At 44.5% G+C, this 21,091-nt stretch overlaps 1 protein-coding gene across 4 annotated transcripts in view; it reads right to left on the bottom strand.

The window, feature by feature from the left end:
• The window catches only part of NTRK3 (neurotrophic receptor tyrosine kinase 3), a 429,804-nt gene that overhangs the window by 268,498 nt on the left and 140,215 nt on the right, over nucleotides 1–21,091 (bottom strand). For all 4 annotated transcript variants that reach the window (XR_013390655.1, XM_077918932.1, XM_028705834.2 and 1 more), the window contains exon 4: nucleotides 5,681–5,749. Coding sequence is in view for 3 of the 4 variants with exons in the window: in XM_077918932.1 (XP_077775058.1) it covers nucleotides 5,681–5,749 (69 nt within the window). In the remaining variant the exon portion in view is untranslated. The remainder of the gene's footprint in view (nucleotides 1–5,680; nucleotides 5,750–21,091) is intronic.

The raw sequence follows: 21,091 nt of genomic DNA, 5'->3' as shown, positions 1-21,091 counted from the left end.
AAGTCTGGTCTGCATTCAAGCAAGAGCTGGAGAGGAAACCCTCCATAGGTCCCATTGCAATAGGAAAAGTAGCAAGGGAAAAGAGTTTGAAGAAGAGAAGAGTTTGGATTTGATATCCCGCTTTATCACTACTCAAAGCGGCTAACATTCTCCTTTCCCTTCCTCCCCCACAACAAACACTCTGTGAGGTGAGTGGGGCTGAGAGACTTCAAAGAAGTGTGACTAGTCCAAGGTCACCCAGCAGCTGCATTTGGAGGAGCGGAGATGCAAACCCAGTTCACCAGATTACGAGTCTACCGCTCTTAACCACAACACCACACTGGCTTTCTTGATTATCAGTTATGGGCCCTTGTGACATCGGGTTGCATCCAGTGCTAGTTTTAATCAGAGTGGACCCATTGAAGTTAATGAACATGACTACCTGAAATTAATGTCTTTTCAAGCCAGGGGTTTATTTTCCCCCACAAGTACACATGTTGAGGAAGGCAATATGCCTGCTTAGGGTACGCACCTCACAGCAAGCTAAAAATATAATTCTTCCAACATATATTTTCCTTCCGTGCAAAAATGTTGTGTGTGAGCAGGTATATTGTGCTTTAAACATAAATTTACAAAATCTTCAAGAACCAAAGTGTCGTTACTTTTGATTTTGGTGACTATGGCAGACATTCAAGCAAGTTACCACACCAACATCTAAGTTGAAAGTAGCCCAAAAACGTAATAGGTTGGGGCCAGTGAATTGTCAATGGTTGGAACTGTCAAACCCTCCCTGTTCCTTTAGCATCCTCTAGAGGGCGCTGTGGCGCTTGGGCATCCCTTAAGTCAGGCATGGCCAAACTCGGCCCTCCAGATGTTTTGGGACTACAACTCCCATTCATCCCTAGCTAACAGGACCAGTGGTCTGGGATGATGGGAACTGTAGACCCAAAACATCTGGAGGGCCAAGTTTGGCCATGCCTGCCTTAAGTTAATAATGGCAATGGGATGGTTCCAAGTAGGGCCAGCATTGGTAGGAAATAGACTTCTCTGCAGTTTCCCCCCTTGCCTTGTTGGAAAAGCTGCTTTTCCAATGAGCTTTGCAAAGCAGGGTGCAAAGCAATAACATTTTACATTTCTCCCTGATGACCAGTGTTGACTTTTCAGCACGTCTGTCTGCCCCCAGTGGTAGGCTCAGCAAGGAGCATCACAAAGGAGGAGCAGACAAGATGAAAATGCCACAGGCCAGCTGCAAGAGAATGAAAGGAGAGAGGAAAATCTATAGCCCACCTAGGGATGCTTGAGAAATCTGACGTTTGCACATTCCCATGTGAACCAATCTAACCCTAACCTCTCTGACTAATGCATGGATCAGAAAATAGCAACCCACACTGGATTTTGTACTTCTTCAAATGTTGAAAACACAATTCTTGGCAGCTTAAATGGGCCACCTCCAGCAATTTCTGTCTGCTACTGCGAGAGCCCCTGCATTAGTGGATGGCAGAGTTTAAAGGCTGCACCACAAAGGAATCCAATGTAACTAATGGATGCTTGTTGTGCAACCGCTGATTCTTGTTGTGCAATCCATTACACAACAATGGTTGGTAATGTGCAGTCGTACCTTGGTTTTTGAATTTAATCTGTTCTGGGAGTCTGTTCAACTCCCGGTACAGCTCCAAAACCAAGGCGAGGCTTCCAACTAGCAGCGGGAGCATCCTGAAGCCAATCGGAAGCCGTGGAAGCCATGCCAGACATTTGGCTTCTGAAAATCGTTCAAAAAACGGAACAATCACTTCTGGTTTTCAATCTTTTGGGAGCCGAAACGTTCAAGTTCAAAGGCATTCAGCTTCCGAAGTTCCACTGTACTTGTGTTTTCCCTTCTGCAGCAAACTTCCACAAGCACAACAAGTAACTGACTTTAACCTAATAGTAATTATTATTATTATTATTATTATTATTATTATTATTATTATTATTTTATTCTTTGTATCCCACCCACCTGACTGGGTTGCCCAAGCCATTATGGGTAGCTTCCAACATATATAAAACATTACACATTAAAAAGCTTCCCTATACAAGGCTGCCTTCAGATGTCTTCTAAAGGTTAAACTTAGCACCACAATGAATCAACCCAATATATCCAAATACTTTTTTTTAAATGTATTTTTTAAAGTGTATTTTGAGGATAGGTACATTTTGAAATGTGGATGAATTTAGAAATATATAAATACATGCTTAAATGTGATTTTTCATGTGGGGTTTGTTTGGTTTTTGAAGCAAATTTAATTTAAACAAAGTTTCATGGACCAGTAATAGACTGATTTGCTCATCCCTCGGCTCACAGCATTGATGTCAGACCGACCCAAGCCATGTGGAGTTATCTACAACAAAGTTACATCTTAGAAAGGATTTCCAAGTTGGAGGAGGTAATTTTCTTCTATTCTTAGCACCCTTGTAAAGTTAATTTCCCTCCGTTCCAGCCATCTGTTTAAGAGCCATTGCAGAGCTATAGCCAGATGAGCTGGAAGTTTCCTCCTCTAGAGACTTATTTAGCAATACTTATTCCTGGAAAGGGCAAGTGCATTCAGACGGCATTTTTTAATTTGTACGCTCAGGTTGAAAGTGTTGCCAGCCTAATGTCTTGTTCCTACAAGATTCCCCATAGGTATGCCGGGTGGAAGGGAAAAGAGAAAGGCATGCCTCTGAATTTGCCTCTGATCATGCCTCTGAATAACACTTGATGGAGAACATAAGTGGAAAGACTGCTGTTGCGCTCATGTCCTGCTTGCGGGCTCCCCGTAGGAATCTGTGAGAACAAAATACGGGACTAAATAGAGCTTTGGTCTGATCCTGCAAGGAACTTCTTGTACTGTTAAAGGGTTAAAGCTCCCCCAAGACCCACACCAGGCTCCTGAACCTTAAAAGGGGGACCTATACTGATAATTTGGGGAGAAAAGGCTTGCACACAAGGGCAAACTACGTGATAAGCATCAAATGTAGCTTGGTCCTGATACAGAGTCAGATGTTTGGTCAATCTAGTCCAGTCTTGTCCACATTAAGGATCAACAGCACTCCATGGTCTCTCTTTATTGCAGTTCAGCTATCTCGGATCATTTCAATGGAGAATTAAATCTCAGATGCTATGACTATAAAGAAGTGTGCTCTACCAGGAGATAGGGGCTCTCACCAGGGATGGGCTAATACACCGTTCATGGTTTCTCTGAGTTTTTGCCTTTCCCCAATCTTAAATTCAGTTCTCCAACATCAGATTGCAATTTTTAAAAAGCTGCTCATGAAAATTTGTCATCAGCTTAATGTGATTTTTTCCCTAATATATTATATGCAATTTCTCCTAGTATACACATTTTTCTGAAACACATTTCTCTAATATAATGCATTTTGTATGCTATATTTCTATAACAATTTAATACATGCATTTTAGCACAGATTACTTGGGTGGAAAACTGCAATGCAAAATTCAGAGAAGTGCAAATTTCAAAGGACAGCTGAGTTTCAGTTCATGCATTGTTTAGGAAACTACAAATTATGTAAATTCACCTTGGAACATGAACTGAATTGAATCGAGCTATTATCTGAAGCCAGGCCATGACAACGTTTGAGTTGCCATTAGCACAGAGAATCAATTCCAAATTCAGCATTTTAGCCAGACGTCTCCCTCAAGCATGGGCTTTGCTTTATTTCTGCAATATTACTATCAGTCTTTTTCTTCATGTAATGACTTGACGGTAGGGGGGAGCAACTATGCTGCGTTTACACTGGTGATAACACACTGAGTCCCACTTGAGGGACTGGTCTTTATTCTTCCATAAGTCACTTCTCACTTACAGCTCTATTGATCACAGGTGAGGATGAATGAGATATTCCCATGATCCTCTGGGATGAATCCTACATAACGTATATGCTTTTATTTCTGACACAGAACTATTTCTAAAACTCAACAAAACAGGTCACCAGGGCACCACTCCATTGATTTCATGTCCACTTATTCTTCTCATATGGCGCTGAATGCTTTATTTATAATTCAGGAAGCTGCAGACCTGCTAGGCCCCAAGGGAGATGCTAGCCTATCTCACATGCAGTAGTCGGAAAAGTGCTTCAGTTGTTGCAGAGAAGGGAGGTCAAAAAGCCATTGCTTCTTCTGGTCTGCCTAAAAACTACAGCTAAGATGTGCCAAAGAACATAAGGAGAGTCTTCTGGATCAAGCCAATGCCCCATCTAGTCCAGCATCCTGTTCTCATAGTGGCCAATGAGATGCCTACGGGAAGCCTGAAATTAGGTCCTGAGCTTCACAGCATTCTCCCCAGTTGCGATTCCCAGCAACTGCCATTCAGAGGCATCTTGTTTTTGACAGAGGTGGTGGCTAGTAGGCATGGATAGCAGTATCTTCCATGAATTTGTGTAACCTCCTTTTAAAATTGTCCAACATGCCGGTCATGACAACATCTCGTGAGAGCAAATTCCATAGTTTCTCTATGTGCTGTGTGAAAATGTATTTTCTTTTGTTTGTTCAGAACCACCTGCCATTCATCTTCATTGGATAGTGCCTGATTCTAGTATTATGAGAGAAGGAGAAAAACGTTTCTCCCTGTCCACAGTCTCCATACGATGTATACTTTTGTATACCTTCACCATATCCTCCCTTAACTTATAGGTCTCCCTGACCCAAGCTCTACAGCTCCAAACATTGTAACCTTTTCTCATGGGGGATTTGCTCCAGCCCCTGTGCAGCAATGCAAACTTCTCTTCCTCCCTTGCCCAGGACCAGCCCAAGACATTTTGGCACCAGAAAATGGCATTCCCTCCCTCTTCCAGCCAGGGAAAAAGGGGCGAGTGAAGATCTACATGAGGAACAAGGCGGAGAATGAAGATTGATGTTGGGATCTGCTGCCCCTGTGGATCCTGCCACCTGAAATGGTCACCTTACCTTGCCTCCTGGGTGGTCCAGCCCTGTGATTCCCCTGCCCCCTTTTGTGAGACCAGGCAGGTTTCACAACACATCCCAGAAGAGGTAAGGTAAAAGGTAAAAATAAAAGACCCCTGGATGTTAAGTCCAGTTGAATTTGTCTATGGGGTGTGGAGCTCATCTCACTTTTCAGGCCAAGGGAGCCAGGGTTTGTCCACAAATAGCTTTCTGGGTCATGTGGCCAGCATGGCTAAACTGCTTCTGGTGCAATGGGACACCATGACAAGTGCCAGAGTGCACGGAAACACCTTCCCGCCTTTACCTTCCCACCACAGCAGTACCTATTTATCTACTTGTACTGGTGTGCTTTCAAACTGCTAGGTTGGCAAAAGCTGGGACAGAGCTATGGGAACTCCACCCTGTTGTGGGGATTTGAAACTCCAACCTTCCAATCGGCAAGCCCAAGAGGCTTGGTGGTTTAGACCATAGCACCACCTGTGTCCCAATATTTTTTACCTCCAGAAGAGAAGGAGGGTTAACAGAGGATTGCCATTTTCCTGCATCAGCCATGTCTTTATCGTTGCTATGCATTTCTGCTTCAAAGTGGCCCTTAACTACACCTTCCTTCAATCTTTCCATCCTGTTTGAATCCTTAAAAGGTCTCCTAACTGCCTCTTCCTCTCCCATTTGCATCCTGAAAAGGACCTTTAACTCACACTTCCTTTGGCCTTCCCCCTCCCTTTTGCCTTTGCAGAAAACACATCCCAAGTAAAAACTTACAGCTCGGTAAGTCTCAATGTCTTGAAGAGTAGCCACGACAGCGTAGTCAGCCGGTTACCAGAGAGGTTTCTGAGAGGGGGAGAAAAAAAGAGAGAGGAAGAATTTACTGTGAATAATTATCTCTGCATTGCAACTTCTGCAACTGAGCTCAGCTCATAATTACCCTGTAGAAGTAGAGATATTACAAGTTGGGGGGGGGGGGATTCACACCAGAAAAAGAGAAATTAAGGTAGTCTTTCCCCGCGACAACCAAAATTAGAAAGATAAAATGAAAAATCAATATATTGTAAAATGTGCTCGCTCAGCATGAATAAATGATTCTAATTAAACAAGGAAAAATCTATTGCCAATATTTCCAAGGATCTATTGGTACTCTAATATTAATGTCAAAGTAGGCACAATGCCTAAACAGGTGTTTTATCAGTGTGTTAAGTATTCCATACAATGTCGTTGTTGTTGTTTTAAAAACGTTAAATGCCCAGGCAATCCAAATTCTGTGACATTAATTCTGAAAGCTGTAGAAATTATGCAATTTGCATTATAGCTCTTATTTTCCACTATTCGCTCCACCACTTTTACTATTCTGCAAAATTTAATTCACTGAGAGGCTTAGGTAAAGGTAAAGGTACCCCTGCCCGTACGGGCCAGTCTTGACAGACTCTAGGGTTGTGCGCCCATCTCACTTAAGAGGCCGGGAGCCAGCGCTGTCTGGAGACACTTTCCGGGTCACGTGGCCAGCGTGACATCGCTGCTCTGGCGAGCCAGAGCTGCACACGGAAACGCCATTTACCTTCCCGCTAGAAAGCGGTCCCTATTTATCTACCTGCACCCGGGGGTGCTTTCGAACTGCTAGGTGGGCAGGCGCTGGGACCGAGCAACGGGAGCGCACCCCGCCGCGGGGATTCGAACCGCCGACCTTTCGATCGGCAAGCCCTAGGCGTTGAGGCTTTTACCCACAGCGCCACCCGCGTCCCTCACTGAGAGGCTTAACTGCACCTAATTCAGTGTTGGGCTAGGACTTACAGTTGAACTTTGGCAAATTTCTCTCTCTCTCTCTTTCAGATTCTCCCTCTTCAATATGGAGATAATAATTCTGGGTTGTTTCTAATGCTCGTCCTATCCAGAGTAGACCCACTGAAGTTAATAAACATGCCCACCTTAGGTCCATTGCTTTCCATAGGTCTACCCTGACTAGGACATACTTGGAGACAACCCAATGACTTTGCCTTACGGAGCCATTGGAACAAGATAATGTATGTGACACAATTATAACTCTAAACAGGAGTGTTAAGATCTGCAGAAGGAGTTGTCTTGGTCTTTCCACCAACCTCAGAAGTGCCGGGAAGGGCAACCCAGGAGAGAGCTTCCTCTGTGGCAGCCCCTAAACTGTGGAACTCATTCCCACTAGGATCTTTTGTTACATAATTTCTGCTGGCTTTTGACAGTTAAGGTACTTTGTTTTGTGGGACCCACCTCTTTTGCTCAATTTACACTGTTCTGGAATGCTTCTGCTTGTTTTTATTTATTAAATTTGTAGATTGGAAAGAGTTTTGCTTTTATAGCTACATCGTTGTAACCCTCTCTGGGACTTCATGGAGAAGGGCAGGTAAGAAAACTTATAAATGAAACCCCAGCCCATTTTTCACAGATCTGCAGTTTACACTTAAAGCAGTGTTGCAACAGTCCTGGCATCTCCTCTTCCCAAAGGATTCTGGGAGCTGTAGTTTGTGAAGGGTAGTGAGAGTTGTTAGGGGAGCCCTATTCCCCTCACAGGGCTATAATTCTCAAGAGTGGTTTAACAACCCAATCCCTCTTCCCAGGGAACTCTTTGAATTCTTCCTTTGCGAGGGGAACATCTCTCAGAACCCTTTACAAACTACAGTTCCCAGAATTCTTTGGGGAAAACCATGGAGGTTCAAAATGGTATGGAACTGCTTTAAAGTATGGTGGTATTGCATTCTCCCTCTTGGCAACTTATCATATCATAAAGGTAAAGGCAAAGGGACCCCTGACCATTAGGTCCAGTCATGACTGACTCTGGGGTTGCATGCTCATCTCGCTTTATTGGCCAAGGGACCCGGCGTACAGCTTCCGGGTCATGTGGCCAGCATGACTAAGCCGCTTCTGGCGAACCAGAGCAGCGCACGGAAATGCCGTTTACCTTCCCGCTGTAGCGGTACCTATTTATCTACTTGCACTTTGACGTGCTTTTGAACTGCTAGGTTGGCAGGAGCAGGGACCTGCAATGGGAGCTGACCCCGTTGTGGGGATTTGAACCACCGACCTTCTGATCGGCAAGTCCTAGGTTCTGTGGTTTAACCCACAGCGCCACCCGCGTCCCTTTATCATATTATCTCCTTTTGGAAAATTTCTGTCACTCACTCACTCACTGTCACACACCCCTTCATCCCCTTCACATACTGACATGCTTAAAATACCTGCTCCACAATATTTTACACCCAACATTTGGACTATTTAAATGTATAGTGCAGATGGGACCCAAGGCAGGCCTTAATAACCATACTTTTTTATTTTTGTGTTTTTAATGGAAGGTGGGTTGTGGAAACAGGGTTGCTGGGTGTGTACACATAACAAACTATAGCAAGGCGGGGAGAGTGTTTGGCAGGCCATCCTTATGAAAGCACAGTGAGGAATTTTAATACTGTGAGGATTTTTTTAAAAAAGGGGGATCTAAATTTGCCTTCTGCATCTTTGCCATATTCACACCAAATGAGGCTGCTGCCATGGCAACCCAAGACAACCTCTGAGAAGTCCCCTCCACTCCAGCGGGAAAAGACAAAAAAAAAAAGAGGGGGGCAGAATCAGTTTTCCACAGGCAGCATTTACAAACCAGCATCCAAAACCCCACCCTTTCACATCCCCTCCCCATACCACTTAGGGAGCTGAGAAAGAACAAGGACATCAACAGAGGAAAAGTGCCATTTTCTATAGAGATGACACCAATACACAACTCTGTGTAGTAAAGCAGGGATGGGGAACTGGACTCCAACTCCCATCTGCCCCAGCCAACATAGCCGATGATCAGGGAATGCTGGGAGTTGTAGTCCAACAAGTGGATTGTCACAGGTTCCTCACCCCATGATAAAGGGGGAAGCATCAACGAGTAACCTAGGAAGCTGCTTTCTGCTACAACAGACCATGTGTCCGCTTATTCTGTTTTGACTGGCAGTAGTTCTCTAGGGTCTCAGCAAGAGGTCTTCCCACTGATCAAACTCTGCCACTGATATAGCCCCTTCTTGAATGGTCCCCAGGGCTGTACAACAGATTGAAGGATGAATATATTTTAAGGTTTTAACCACAGCATCTGAAGCCAAACTCAAGGCAACTTCTTATATTCCTAGTGTTTCCATGGGTGGGAATCTGAGACAGAGCCTTCTCTGTGGCAGCAACTTGACTGCAAAAGTGTCTCCCCAAAGGGTGCTAAGCTAGTTCTATCCATTGTCTTTAGGAAGGCAATACACGCATGTATTTCATCCGGCTTTCAACTATTTTTAATCAGGATATTGGTGTTTTGATTCCCCCACTCTCCTCACTTTCTCTGGTATAGATATTTTACATTACCTAATTATCTGTATGGCTTTAGTGCACTGTGAATCGCTAGGAGGAGGCAAGGGCTATTAGAACCAAAATGCTGGTGATGACGATGAATCAGATCATGTCCCTTGTCAGAGCTCTTCCATTCAGTTTATATAAGGTCTCCCCTGGCACCATTCTGGTCCAGCTTCCCCACCACCACATTTCCTAGAGTTCACCAGTTGCCATGAGCTTTGTCCTTGTTACACCTAGGGATGCCATACTGCAGTGATGGCCAAACTTGGCCCTCCAGCTGTTTTGGGACTACAACCTCCACCATCCCTAGCTAACAGGACCTGTCAGGGATGATGGGAATTGTAGTCCCAAAACAGCTGGAAGGCCAAGTTTGATCATCACTGCCATACTGTCTCTAGCAGTGCCCAGGCAGAAATCGAAAAAATCTCCAGGAAAATAGCAATCCACGTTGGCAGTGCTGTTTTTGCCCATTTTCCATAAAAAATAGCTCAACAACTTTTGGCAAAACTAGAAAACGCTCAAGAACCAGCAACCCTAGTTACACCTGGAACTGTTGCTAGTAGTTGACCTACATTTTGGGGGCCCCTTCACAACCAGCAAAGAGGTCTGGGTAACCACTGTTTTCTCCTTCCATTAAAGATCATCACACCTTTGCAATATCCATGCTACTGACTCTCAGACTTTTGAGATTAATGAATTATATACAACAATAACAACAATCAATTTGAGTCAAGTGACTCAAATTGGGACTAATAGACTCAAAATCTACTTGAGTCTACTAGACTCATTGTGGACCAAAGTTGTTTCCAGGGGCCCTCAGCAGCAGTTCATTAAAGGAGGCACACAACTGAAGGAGAAGCACAGAGCCATGAGGGGTAGTGGTAGCCAAGGAGAAACTGAGGCCAAGCAGTGGCATCCTCCTCTTAAGCTCACATTCTAATAACATAAAAAGAGCCCCATTGGATCAGGCCAAGGGCCCATCTCGTCCAGTATCCTGGTCTCACAGTGGCCAAAAGATGGCTATGGAAAGCCCACAAGCAGGACTTGAGTGCAATGGCAACCTCCCCACTTGCTTTCCCCAGCAACTGGCTTTCAGAGACATACAGTTTCCAACAGTGGAGGTAGACAATACACACAAAGCTGCCCCCAGCACTGTCCAACTCAGGGCACTGAAAATATACACTTTCAGACAGGTGTGGAAAACCTGATGTTCTCCAGTTGCTGTTGAACTATGATTTTCATCACTGGAACAAGCTGGGGCTGATGGGAGTTGTAGTCCAAATACATATGGAGGGCACTTCATTACCCTGGGCTTAAGACAACCTGGAGGTCTTAAAGCCTCTCCCTTCTCCCCTTCCTTCTCCAGCAAGCTAATCTCTTTCTACTTCTTCTAGGCTGGTTAAGCTCTTGAGCTCCCACCCCTCTTTTGGCACCTGGATAAATGGATTATAGCCTGCTTAAAGAGCCAGTCACTGTGGGTGCTATTCTACCCAAGGCAAATCCTTGGCAGCAGGGATCCACCTTAAGTCCATATTTGGCTATATTCCACACTTTTTAGCTCTCATTTGTTCCACTCAGTACCCATCCATCAGCCCCTTTCTTCTCCACTGGCTAGTGACCTTTGCCAGAATCACACTCTAGCCACAGCCTAACACAGAACCTGCCTCAGTTTGACACCTTGACCTTTTGCCTCTCTTTGTGGCAGTTTTTATTCCAAGGTCATGAAACATGGGGTTTCCATGCGGCTGAGGGTTTTTTCTGCTTTGTTTTTTTGTATTTGTTCCTTTGCAAAAGTGGCACGCTCCGTTCTTATAATAGTAACAAGAAATCAAAACAACAAGGTCTTGAAACTGGCTCTCACAAGCATAGGAATGGGGGTGGGTGGGAATAGGATTCCGTTTGCATTTAAATCTACCTAATTTTCACTTTCCGAGACAATACAAGAATTAAAACACAGCCATATTTCAAAATTCACACTTCTCTGAATTTTGCAGCAAAGTTCTCCAGCAAGTAACATGTACAAAAATGCATATGCATTGCATATGCCAGCTGAGAGGAGACATAATAGGATGAACTGTCTAGTCTAAGGTGTGTGCAGAAAGTGTGCAGGAAAAAATATTAGTGATAGTAACATACAAAATTGCATCTTATGAGGAAAAATATAAATATTAGGGAAAACATAGGTAAAGGTAAAGGGACCCCTGACCATTAGGTCCAGTCGTGACCGACTCTGGGGTTGCGGCGCTCATCTCGCTTTATGGCCGAGGGAGCCGGTGTACAGCTTCCGGGTCATGCGCCCAGCATGACTAAGCCACTTCTGGCAAACCAGAGCAGCGCACGAAAATGCCGTTTACCTTCCCGCCGGAGCAGTACCTATTTATCTACTTGGACTTTGACGTGCTTTCGAACTGCTTGGTTGGCAGGAGCTGGGACCGAGCAATGGGAGCTCACCCCGTCGCAGGGATTCGAACCGCTGACCTTCTGATCAGCAAGTCCTAGGCTCTGTGGTTTAACCCACAGCGCCACCTGCGTCAGGGGGAAAACATGCTTGAGGAAAAATGCATTTATTAGGCAACCTCACATACAAGAATGTGCATATTAGAAGAAATTTGCTGATGTTTTCTTTTTAGGGTTTTTTTTTAAGTTGCAACCTGCAGCGTGAATTTCGAGAATTAAAGAGAAACTGAAAAAAATAGAGAAACTGAAATTGTCAGAATTGGTCATCCCTACCCTGGGTTAAGTTCAGTGTTATCTAATTAGCGTTCATACAAGTTCATCCATCTCTTAATAGACAAGTCCAATAGGGGCAGAATTGGACCAAGAAGCATTCCATAGCTTGAGATGTGGGGAGAAAGTGGTTGTTTTTCCCCCATCCTCTAATCAAAGAAAGATTAGGGTAGAGGAGAGAGAAAACAGATGGGAGAAAGGACAAAGGGGGAGCAACGCTGAGGCAGAATAAAAAAGGGAATACTCATCTCTCTGGAAGTGTCCTTTCGCAAAGGTCATGTTTTGCTACATTAAGCAGAAATGTCAAGAGAAGAACTGGATTCTAAAAGAGGTAAAGCAAAACACAGACACAAAGAGACCGCAAGCTTTCCACGCAAATACGGAATAAAAAATAGCATGATGTTGTTATTACAATTTAGGCCAGGGCACAATGGGAGATAGGAAACAGGTCCTCCTCGCTAGCTGGTAAATGGAGGTCTACAGGGGGTGGGGAGATGTTTTCTTGTTTTCAGCCTCGCTCATTCCCCCTGGGAGAACAACAAAACAATAATCCACATGCCACATTCCCTTCACTTTTAAGCAGCTGGCAAGAAATCCTACATCAGAAGCACAGTACGGGCTGGAAGGGGCAAAAGGATGAGGGCAAAGCTTCCACCTTGAGTGTTCACTAAGACTTGGTTCTAGGATGCCCACAAAACTGGGTGTCTGGGTTTTGCAGAGATGTAAATCACAACTGGCAATGCTACTAGGGTGAGTCACTTCTGGCTCCCAACGCAATTCTTGCACCAATGCCCTAGGTATTTAGTGTGTGCCTTACTTCCTTATATAGCAGGGGTGGCTGAGGGCAGGGGGTCATCCATTGCCAACCCTCTAGGGGTTGCTTGTTAATGTGGGTGAGACCTTTTTTAGATGGGGGGAGGGCTAGGCATCACAAAAAAACATTTTGGCATCCCAGAATAAAAGTGGTGGGTGTTCTATATTCTAGAGAAGCGATGGGAACTTCTGGTTCACATGCCAAACTTGGCCCACCAGGAGATTCAAGTTGATCTGCCCACCACATAGAGGAAGCAACATACTGAATACCAGAAAAGTCCTCTCCTACAGCTTTCTGACAAACATAAAATCATCCATTCTGGTGTATCTGAAGAAGTGTGCATGCACACGAAAGCTCATACCAAGAACTGACTTAGTTGGTCTTTAAGGTGCTACTGGAAGGAATTTTTTTGTTTTGGGTGGGAGTTGATCATGGTGATGATTTGCCAAGCGTGCCTTCCTCTTAGCACATTTCTCCCTTGCGTCCTGAGTTCGTGCTTCTTCAAAGTCCACAATGCCTTTGGTAAAGGATATTCTCCAACTGGAGCACTCGCAGGCCAGTGTTTCCCAATCTTCTGTGCTTATACTGCATTTTTTGTTTTTAGATTTGCCTTGAGAGAGTCTTTAAACCTCTTTTGTCGTCCACCGGTATTTCACTTTCCATTCTTAAGTTAGGAATAGAGTACAGTGGACGCTCGGGTTGCGAACGTGATCCATGCAGGAGGCACGTTTGCAACCCGCAGCGTTTGCAACCCGCAACCCGCGCGTCACGATTCGGCGCTTCTGCGTATGCGCAAGCACCGGAACCCGGAAGTAACCGTTCCTGTACTTCTGGGTTTGTGGCAGTGCGCAACATGAAATCACACAATCCGAAGTGTCTGTAATCCAAAGTATGACTGTAGTTGCTTTGGGAGACGATAATCAGGCATCTGAACCACATGACCATAGATGAGTAAGAGGTGGCATGATACAAGTTCATGCAATTATGCTTAGCATGGAGGAAGTAGATAGAAAGAAGTTTTTCTCCCTCTCTCATAAAACTCTAGTTCTAAGTCAGGGATAGCCAATGAAGCTGAATGTTGGAAGACTCAGGACAGACATAAAAAGTGCTCCTTCATGCAGTGCTTTGTTACACTATGGAACTCCCTGCTACAAGAGGCAATGATGGCCACCAACTTGGATGATTTTAAAAGCGGATTAGACAGATTCATGGAGGATAGGGCTAGCCATGATGGCTTCCACAGTCAAGACAGCGATGCTTCTGAATACCAGTTGCTGGAAACTGCAGGAGAGGAAAGTTCTCTTGTGCTCCAATCCTGCTTGTGAGTTTTCCACAGACATCTGGTTGGCTACCATGATAACAGGAAGCTGGGACTGAATGAGCCACTTTCCTGATCCAGCAGGTTCTTCTTATAGTCTTATGATTAATGTTAGCATAATGAACAAACAAAATCCACAAACAGCTCCCTTAATACATAAACAAAAGCCACATTTTTAACGCTTAAGGTTGCCAAGCGGGATTTGGGGACTGTGTCGGCAATGTCAGATCAGATGTCAGAACTGTATGTTTTGTATGTGTATCTGTGTGTAAGGGGGTGATATTTCAACACAGAAGTTCACAGTTACCTTGCCTGGTTTACGGCCTACTCCAGTTTATAATGCCCACTTGCATCAGATTTTTTTAAAAAAAGAAGTGTTTGCTTTTGGATATTTGTCCAAAGTTCTACACATAGAACTGGAAAGCAATGTAACAGATAAATAACAAGCAGTAATGGAATCCCATTACTGTGGGAAGCAGTAATCCCATTACAGAAGAAGACAATGACATTATGCACTCAGCTGCATTACTAATGAAGCAGCACCACGTCCTCAAGACATTTTGTTTTCCTCTGAATCAGAAAATATACTGAACTGCTCAGCGGTGTGATGGTTTGGTCCCTGCCTGGTACTGAAACCAGAGGCGTCCTCAGAGAAGGGACAAGAGTTTGCAGCCAATGCTAATGCTACTCTGAACAGAGCCACTGACCCTAATAGCCAACTTAGAGCCAGTCAATTCAATGGATCTACTCGGACTAAAACTTAGTTGGATGGAACTCAAGCGAAGCAGGAACCGGCAGGAGATCTCCAAGCTGCCAATGACCTTGAGGAGCAAATGAATCTGGGTATCACTGCTCGAGGACTTAATGTCGCCATACCAGTTGCCTGGGTTTCTGGACAGCTCTCAGAAACACACACACCCCTCTCGCCACAGCACCACAGGGCCAAGGTGGTTAGCTGCATGTGAGACCACTTGGGGAGGAGGGGGAAGCACTTGTCTACATCAGCATGCCAGAGGGTGAAGCCTCCAGCTCTTATGCCAATCAGAGCTGCTTCCATAGGAGGCAACTCCTAGGAGCCAAGGTCCCTCTCAATGCCTCTCAATGCATGTAAGGTAAAGGTAAAGGGACCCCTGACCATTAGGTCCAGTCATGGACAACTCTGGGGTTGCGGCGCTCATCTCACTTTAGTGGCCGAGGGAGCTGGTGTACAGCTTCCGGGTCATGTGGCCAGCATGACTAAGCCACTTCTGGCGAACCAGAGCAGCACATGGAAATGCCTTTTACCTTCCCGCCGGAGTGATACCTATTTATCCACTTGCACTTTGATGTGCTTTCGAACTGCTAGGTTGGCAGGAGCTGGGACCGAGAAATGGGAGCTCACCCCGTTGTAGGGATTTGAACCGCCGACTTTCTGATTGGCAAGTCCTAGGCTCTGTGGTTTAACCCACAGCACCACCCATGTCCCTGCATGTACTGTGTATGTATAGACTAGGGATTGATGGATAAGTCTATTTGATGGATTAGTTTATAATGTTTGAGGTTTTATTGTGTTTTTAATTTTCTGATGGGAGCCGCCCAGAGTGGCTGGGGAAACCCAGACAGATGGGAGTCGTATTATTATTATTATTATTATTATTATTATTATTATTATTATTATTCCCTTCGCCCCCCCAATAAAATATTTAAGAGGGCCAAGTCCCCCCCCACAAGTTAATGAGCATAATGATGCCATAAGAAAAAATGGTTGGTTGGTGTGTGCAAGAGAGGAGGCGGGAGAGAGAATGGATTTGGGAATCGGGGGTCAGGGAAAAAAAGCTATTTTTCAATTTCCAATTAGGGGGCAGCTAAGAAACAAATAGGTTTGTCAAATCCAACTTAAGCAGCTGAAAGTTAATCTGGCAAAAGTCATGTGTTTGCTGAGCTAGGTTTCTTGGGGGCTGAAATTCAGTTTCCTTCAGGTTTCTTTGCCTCTTTATACTTATATGTCCACAATGAAGTAGAGATGGAGGAGAAATTTGATTCACAACACATTTAAAGACAAACCTAGGAGCTGGAACGTAGACATCCTTCAAAATTCACATTTATCCAAATTTTGTGATGCAGTTCTCCAATCAAACAGTGTTCACAAAATTGCATATATTATGGGAAAGCGTACATCAAAATAGAGATGTAAGTAAAGATAACATGTATTAGAGAAAACATGCATATTAGTCAAAACTGCATACAAAAATGGTGTTTATTGGGAGAAATTCACACAGAAATTCTGATGAATTTTCATGATGATTATTATTTTTTAATGCCAACAGAGCTGTCTGTTTCAGTTCCCCGACAGTCTTAAATTCAGCTTTCCATGTTGGCATTAAAAAATAGACAGCTTTCTCCTGGAATAAGGGGTCTAAATGTGAATCCTAATATTTGCAAATCCTTGATTTTACATAATTTATAGATTATAGAGGGCTGTAGCCCATGTTAGTCCTACACAGAGTAGACCTATTGAAATTAGTGGACATGCCAAACTTAGATCCATTAATTTCATTAATATCCTGAGCAAAGCTTGGTTGGAAACAGCCTCATTATGTAGCTTCTCTCTGCACAAAATTGGGTGTTCTCAGTGTAGAGTTTTGAACTCAATATCTCCCTTAGGGGGTGGAAAGAAGACAATGGAGAGGGTTCATAGAACCTGGGGTATATGGTCATCCACAATTCATCTCCACAGCAGAACAAACAGGGAAGCACAGGCCAAGGTGGCTTGGCAAAAATAGCTCTCCCTTCCGGCTCCTGGCGACATTTGCTTGTTTGCATCTTATTTAAAACATCTGAAGGTTGTTGTTTTTTACGGGGGAGGTTCCCCCCCCCTCTCCTTGGTAAAACCCAGAACAATTGGAATTTAGTGTGAAGGGAAATGGCATGTTTGCTTTTCCCTCAATTAAGCGCCAGCAAAGCGGGCTCTACTATTAAGAGGCATTTTTATTCAGCTAAATTAAGCCAGATGCCTCATTAATGACACTTACAAACAAGAGCCTCTGTAATTAAGCTGCAAACTATATTATTGTGATCAGTCCAAGGCCAGGGCAGGAGGATGATTCTGCTGGAAAGGAGCCCTCCTGCTCCCATCCCTCCCCACCATATTATTATTATTATTATTATTATTATTATTATTATTATTATTATTACCTATTGCCGCCTCCTTCAAACACCCACGTCCCCTTCTACGGTCACCTTCCCCACTTCCTTTCCTGGTTTCAAACCTGACACATTTGTTCCTGCCAGGGAGATGCTCTTAACGCATTTTAATAACATGTTGCCAGCTACGAAATCCTGATCTGGTGGATTAGCAGCATGGAGCCGCCAGCAAGAAACTGCACGCCTGGAATAAATTAGAAGTGAAGCACGAACCCGTAAACTGCTTTCCTCGGCGTTGGCTTCGCTTGCGAGGCAATTCAGGGCTGATGGGGAAAAGGCTTGTTCTGTGCCTAAGTAAATAAGGGCATCTCCCCAGGAAGGTCACACGCGGTTAAAGGATGGACAGATCCGTCCATTGTGATTTTTCTCCATTGCTTATTCTTCCAGTCTTACCTTTTTGTGTTCATCATAACAAAAAGTCCTCATGAAAACTCATCATTTGTGCACACGTTCCACCCAGTAATACATGTTTTCAAATGCATTTTTTTTACCTAATTTACATCATTTCCCAAGCAATTTTCTATAACATAATGCATTTTTTTTAAAAAAAAACAACTTTAGTAATACATGCATTTTATGCACATTTCCCCCCCTACTATAAAGCATTTTTGTAGACATTTGGTTGGAGAACTATATTGCAACATCCAGAGAAGTGTGAATTTCAAAATATAGCTGCATTTTGATTCATTTCTTGTTTTGGGAAGTATGAATTAGGAATTTCTACACAGAGAGACATATTGTCACCCTTGGTAAAATATTACCATGTTCTGCTTAGCACCGCAAACTGAGAACTCTGTGCTGTTTTTTAACCTTTGTCTGTAAGACTTTTGGTACTCTTCACCTATCCTTTCTCACCATCACAGATCAACTGTCCACACCATTCTTTTCATGGCACGCTACATACAGAGGATATTCAAGTGGGTCCAACTGTATGTACCATCTCACTTCTTCAAGCTCAGGCTTGGAGATGAACTCTGCATGTGAGGTTTTCAAGCCCCCAAATTCTTCTCCAGCTCAGTTTAACATCCAAGCTGCAGAAGAATTAAAATCGACCCTAAAGGTGCCAATCTTTGTTGCATTAAACTGAACAGAGGGACATATAAAAGAGCCTACAGGAGCAAAATCTGGGAGTGGGGACCCACTTCACCTAAGGGTCCTCTTCCAAGGAGGGTGGGATTCTGTGTGGGACTTCAAGTGAGATACTCTCCCCATGCTCAAATTTTTCTCCTCGCATCCTCTTTCTGCTTCCCCCTAATGTGGGCAGAGGTCCAAATTCATATTGGCTTTCATGTTAGCTAATCCAGTTGCTTATTTTCTATGGAGGGGGTGGATGGCTCTGCTTATTGATGAATCAATCTGAGTCCAACAGGCATCTATATATGCCAGCAGTTTCAGGGCAGAACAATAGGTGATCCGCACAGGCGAATTGCAATTGGATCTCCTGACATATTTTTGCAAAATGCTATAAAGCAGCCACAGGGCAGTTGAGAAGGTGGAACTGGCTCAGAGCAGCAGCGCTGGGGGAGAGGTGGTGGCAACACGTTATCTTTATTCTGTGTTCCTGATTGAAACTGCTTCCCAAAGATGCTAATAACCTCCCTGGGGAGGTTGAAGGAGATAGATAAGCACAATACATGTATATATCTCTCTGCCCTGCTGCCGCCTGACAGGGTTAACAGTGGCTTCAGAAAGAACATATTCCAATCAGGAAAACAGCATGGGGGAAAGGGTTAAACACCTGATCCCCTTCCAGAGCCATAACCCTGAGCCAATTTACTCCCATTGCATCTGCTTTTCAGCTTTAAAACAATACAAAAGCTGCTGTGAGGTCCTATTATACCGTTGCATCCCACCCCAGTCTCGGAGTGGAGCGAGATTCCAGGGGCTTGTCTAGGGTTTGTGTTTCCTTTCGGAAATGAGCCACAGCAGAGACTGTGGTGTCTTTATGACACATGGTTTATTTACAGACATATACAACCTGGGGCTCAGCATCTTAAAAAGCAGAGCCATCTCCTTGCCAACAAAGGTCCGTATAGTTAAAGCTATGGTTTTCCCAGTAGTGATGTATGGAAGTGAGAGCTGGACCATAAAGAAGGCTGATCGCCAAAGAATTGATGCTTTTGAATTATGGTGCTGGAGGAGATTCTTGAGAGTGCCGTGGACTGCAAGAAGATCAAACCTCTACATTCTTAAGGAAATCAGCCCTGAGTGGTCACTGGAAGGACAGATCCTGAAGCTGAGACTCCAATACTTTGTCCACCTCATGAGAAGAGAAGACTCCCTGGAAAAGACCCTGATGTTGGGAAAGATGGAGGGCACAAGGAGAAGGGGGTGACAGAGGACGAGATGGCTGGATAGTGTTCTCGAAGCTACCAGCATGAGTTTGACCAAACTGCGGGAGGTGGTGGAAGACAGGAGAGCCTGGCGTGCTCTGGTCCATGGGGTCACGAAGAGTCGGGCACGACTAAACGACGAAACAACAACAACAATCTGGGGCTACGATGGAAAGGTTTGCATCATAAGCACCCCAAAACTACTGTATTCTTCCATGTATAACACGCCCCCGTGTGTAAGACGCCCTCTATTTTTGAGGACTCTAAATTAAGAAAATGGGGGGGGGGGGATTGCCCAGAGTTGTTGAGCTTTTCTTGGGGGGGTGCCGAAAGTCACTCACACAATTGACCAATGCTCTCAATCACACGTGTCACAGAAAACACCAATCGCCTACCCGCTCATCAATCACCCGCCCAATTGCTGCAGGAACAGCCAATCGACACCAGCCCTTGACGCAGCCACCAATCACCCGCCCTATCACCGCTGAAAATCTCCTGCTCGCAGCAGAAACAAATCCCTGCTTCCCCCTCTGCACTATCTGCGTATAAGACGACCCCCAATTTTTAATATTGCTTTCTTTATTGAGAGCCAGTGTGGTGTAGTGGTTAAGAGTGGTAGTCTTGCAATCTGGAGAACCGGGTTCGCGTCTCCGCTCCTCTACATGCAGCTGCTGGGTGACCTTGGGCTAGTCACACTTCTCTGAAGTCTCTCAGCCCCACTCACCTCACAGAGTGTTTGTTGTGGGGGAGGAAGGGAAAGGAGATTGTTAGCTGCTTTGAGACTCCTTAGGGTAGTGATAAAGTGGGATATCAAATCCAAACTCTTCTCTTCTTCTTCTTCTTCTTTCTCATAAAAAAAATTGTCATGTACACAGAAAAGTACAGTATCTTGTTTCTCCCATAGCCACAGCCTTGGATTCAAGCAGAAATCAAGCATTTCTATCAAACATTGCTCTGACTTTCTCTCCAGCTTGCTGCTTACTTCTAGGTCACATTGCTGCAACTCAGTTCCGAACTCTGCTTTGTCCTTCTAACTGTGAGCAGGAGGAGGGGGCCCTAAACATTTGCTGTCTCACAGACAGCCCCTTTGCTTTGTTTCCCTTAATGGGCCATCACCCATGCTATTACCTCATGGGGAAGTTAGCCTGGCTTATACTTTAACACTTGCTGGATCCAGAGGCAAGAAGGATCTTGCATACAGCTGACTCCCCCCCCCCCCGACTCATAACAATACATTCTCCACATCTCATGCATTTTGACTCACAACTGCACACTGATTCCTTGTGTATGCTTGCCCATCCTCACAATGCACCGGGCTGACTGAAAGATAAAAAGGTGTGTGTGCAAAATAGTGTTTGCTCATTTGGAGCAAGAAAGGAGGAGGGAGAGAAGCAACACTTGGTTTCCCCAGATATCTCGCTTGTTTTTTGTTCGAGTTGTCTATCAGCCAAAGCTACTTTTGCAAA

Source organism: Podarcis muralis, chromosome 14 (assembly GCF_964188315.1).
Source record: "Podarcis muralis chromosome 14, rPodMur119.hap1.1, whole genome shotgun sequence".
NCBI lineage: Eukaryota > Metazoa > Chordata > Lepidosauria > Squamata > Lacertidae > Podarcis > Podarcis muralis.
This window is presented reverse-complemented; position numbering and strand designations above follow the sequence as displayed.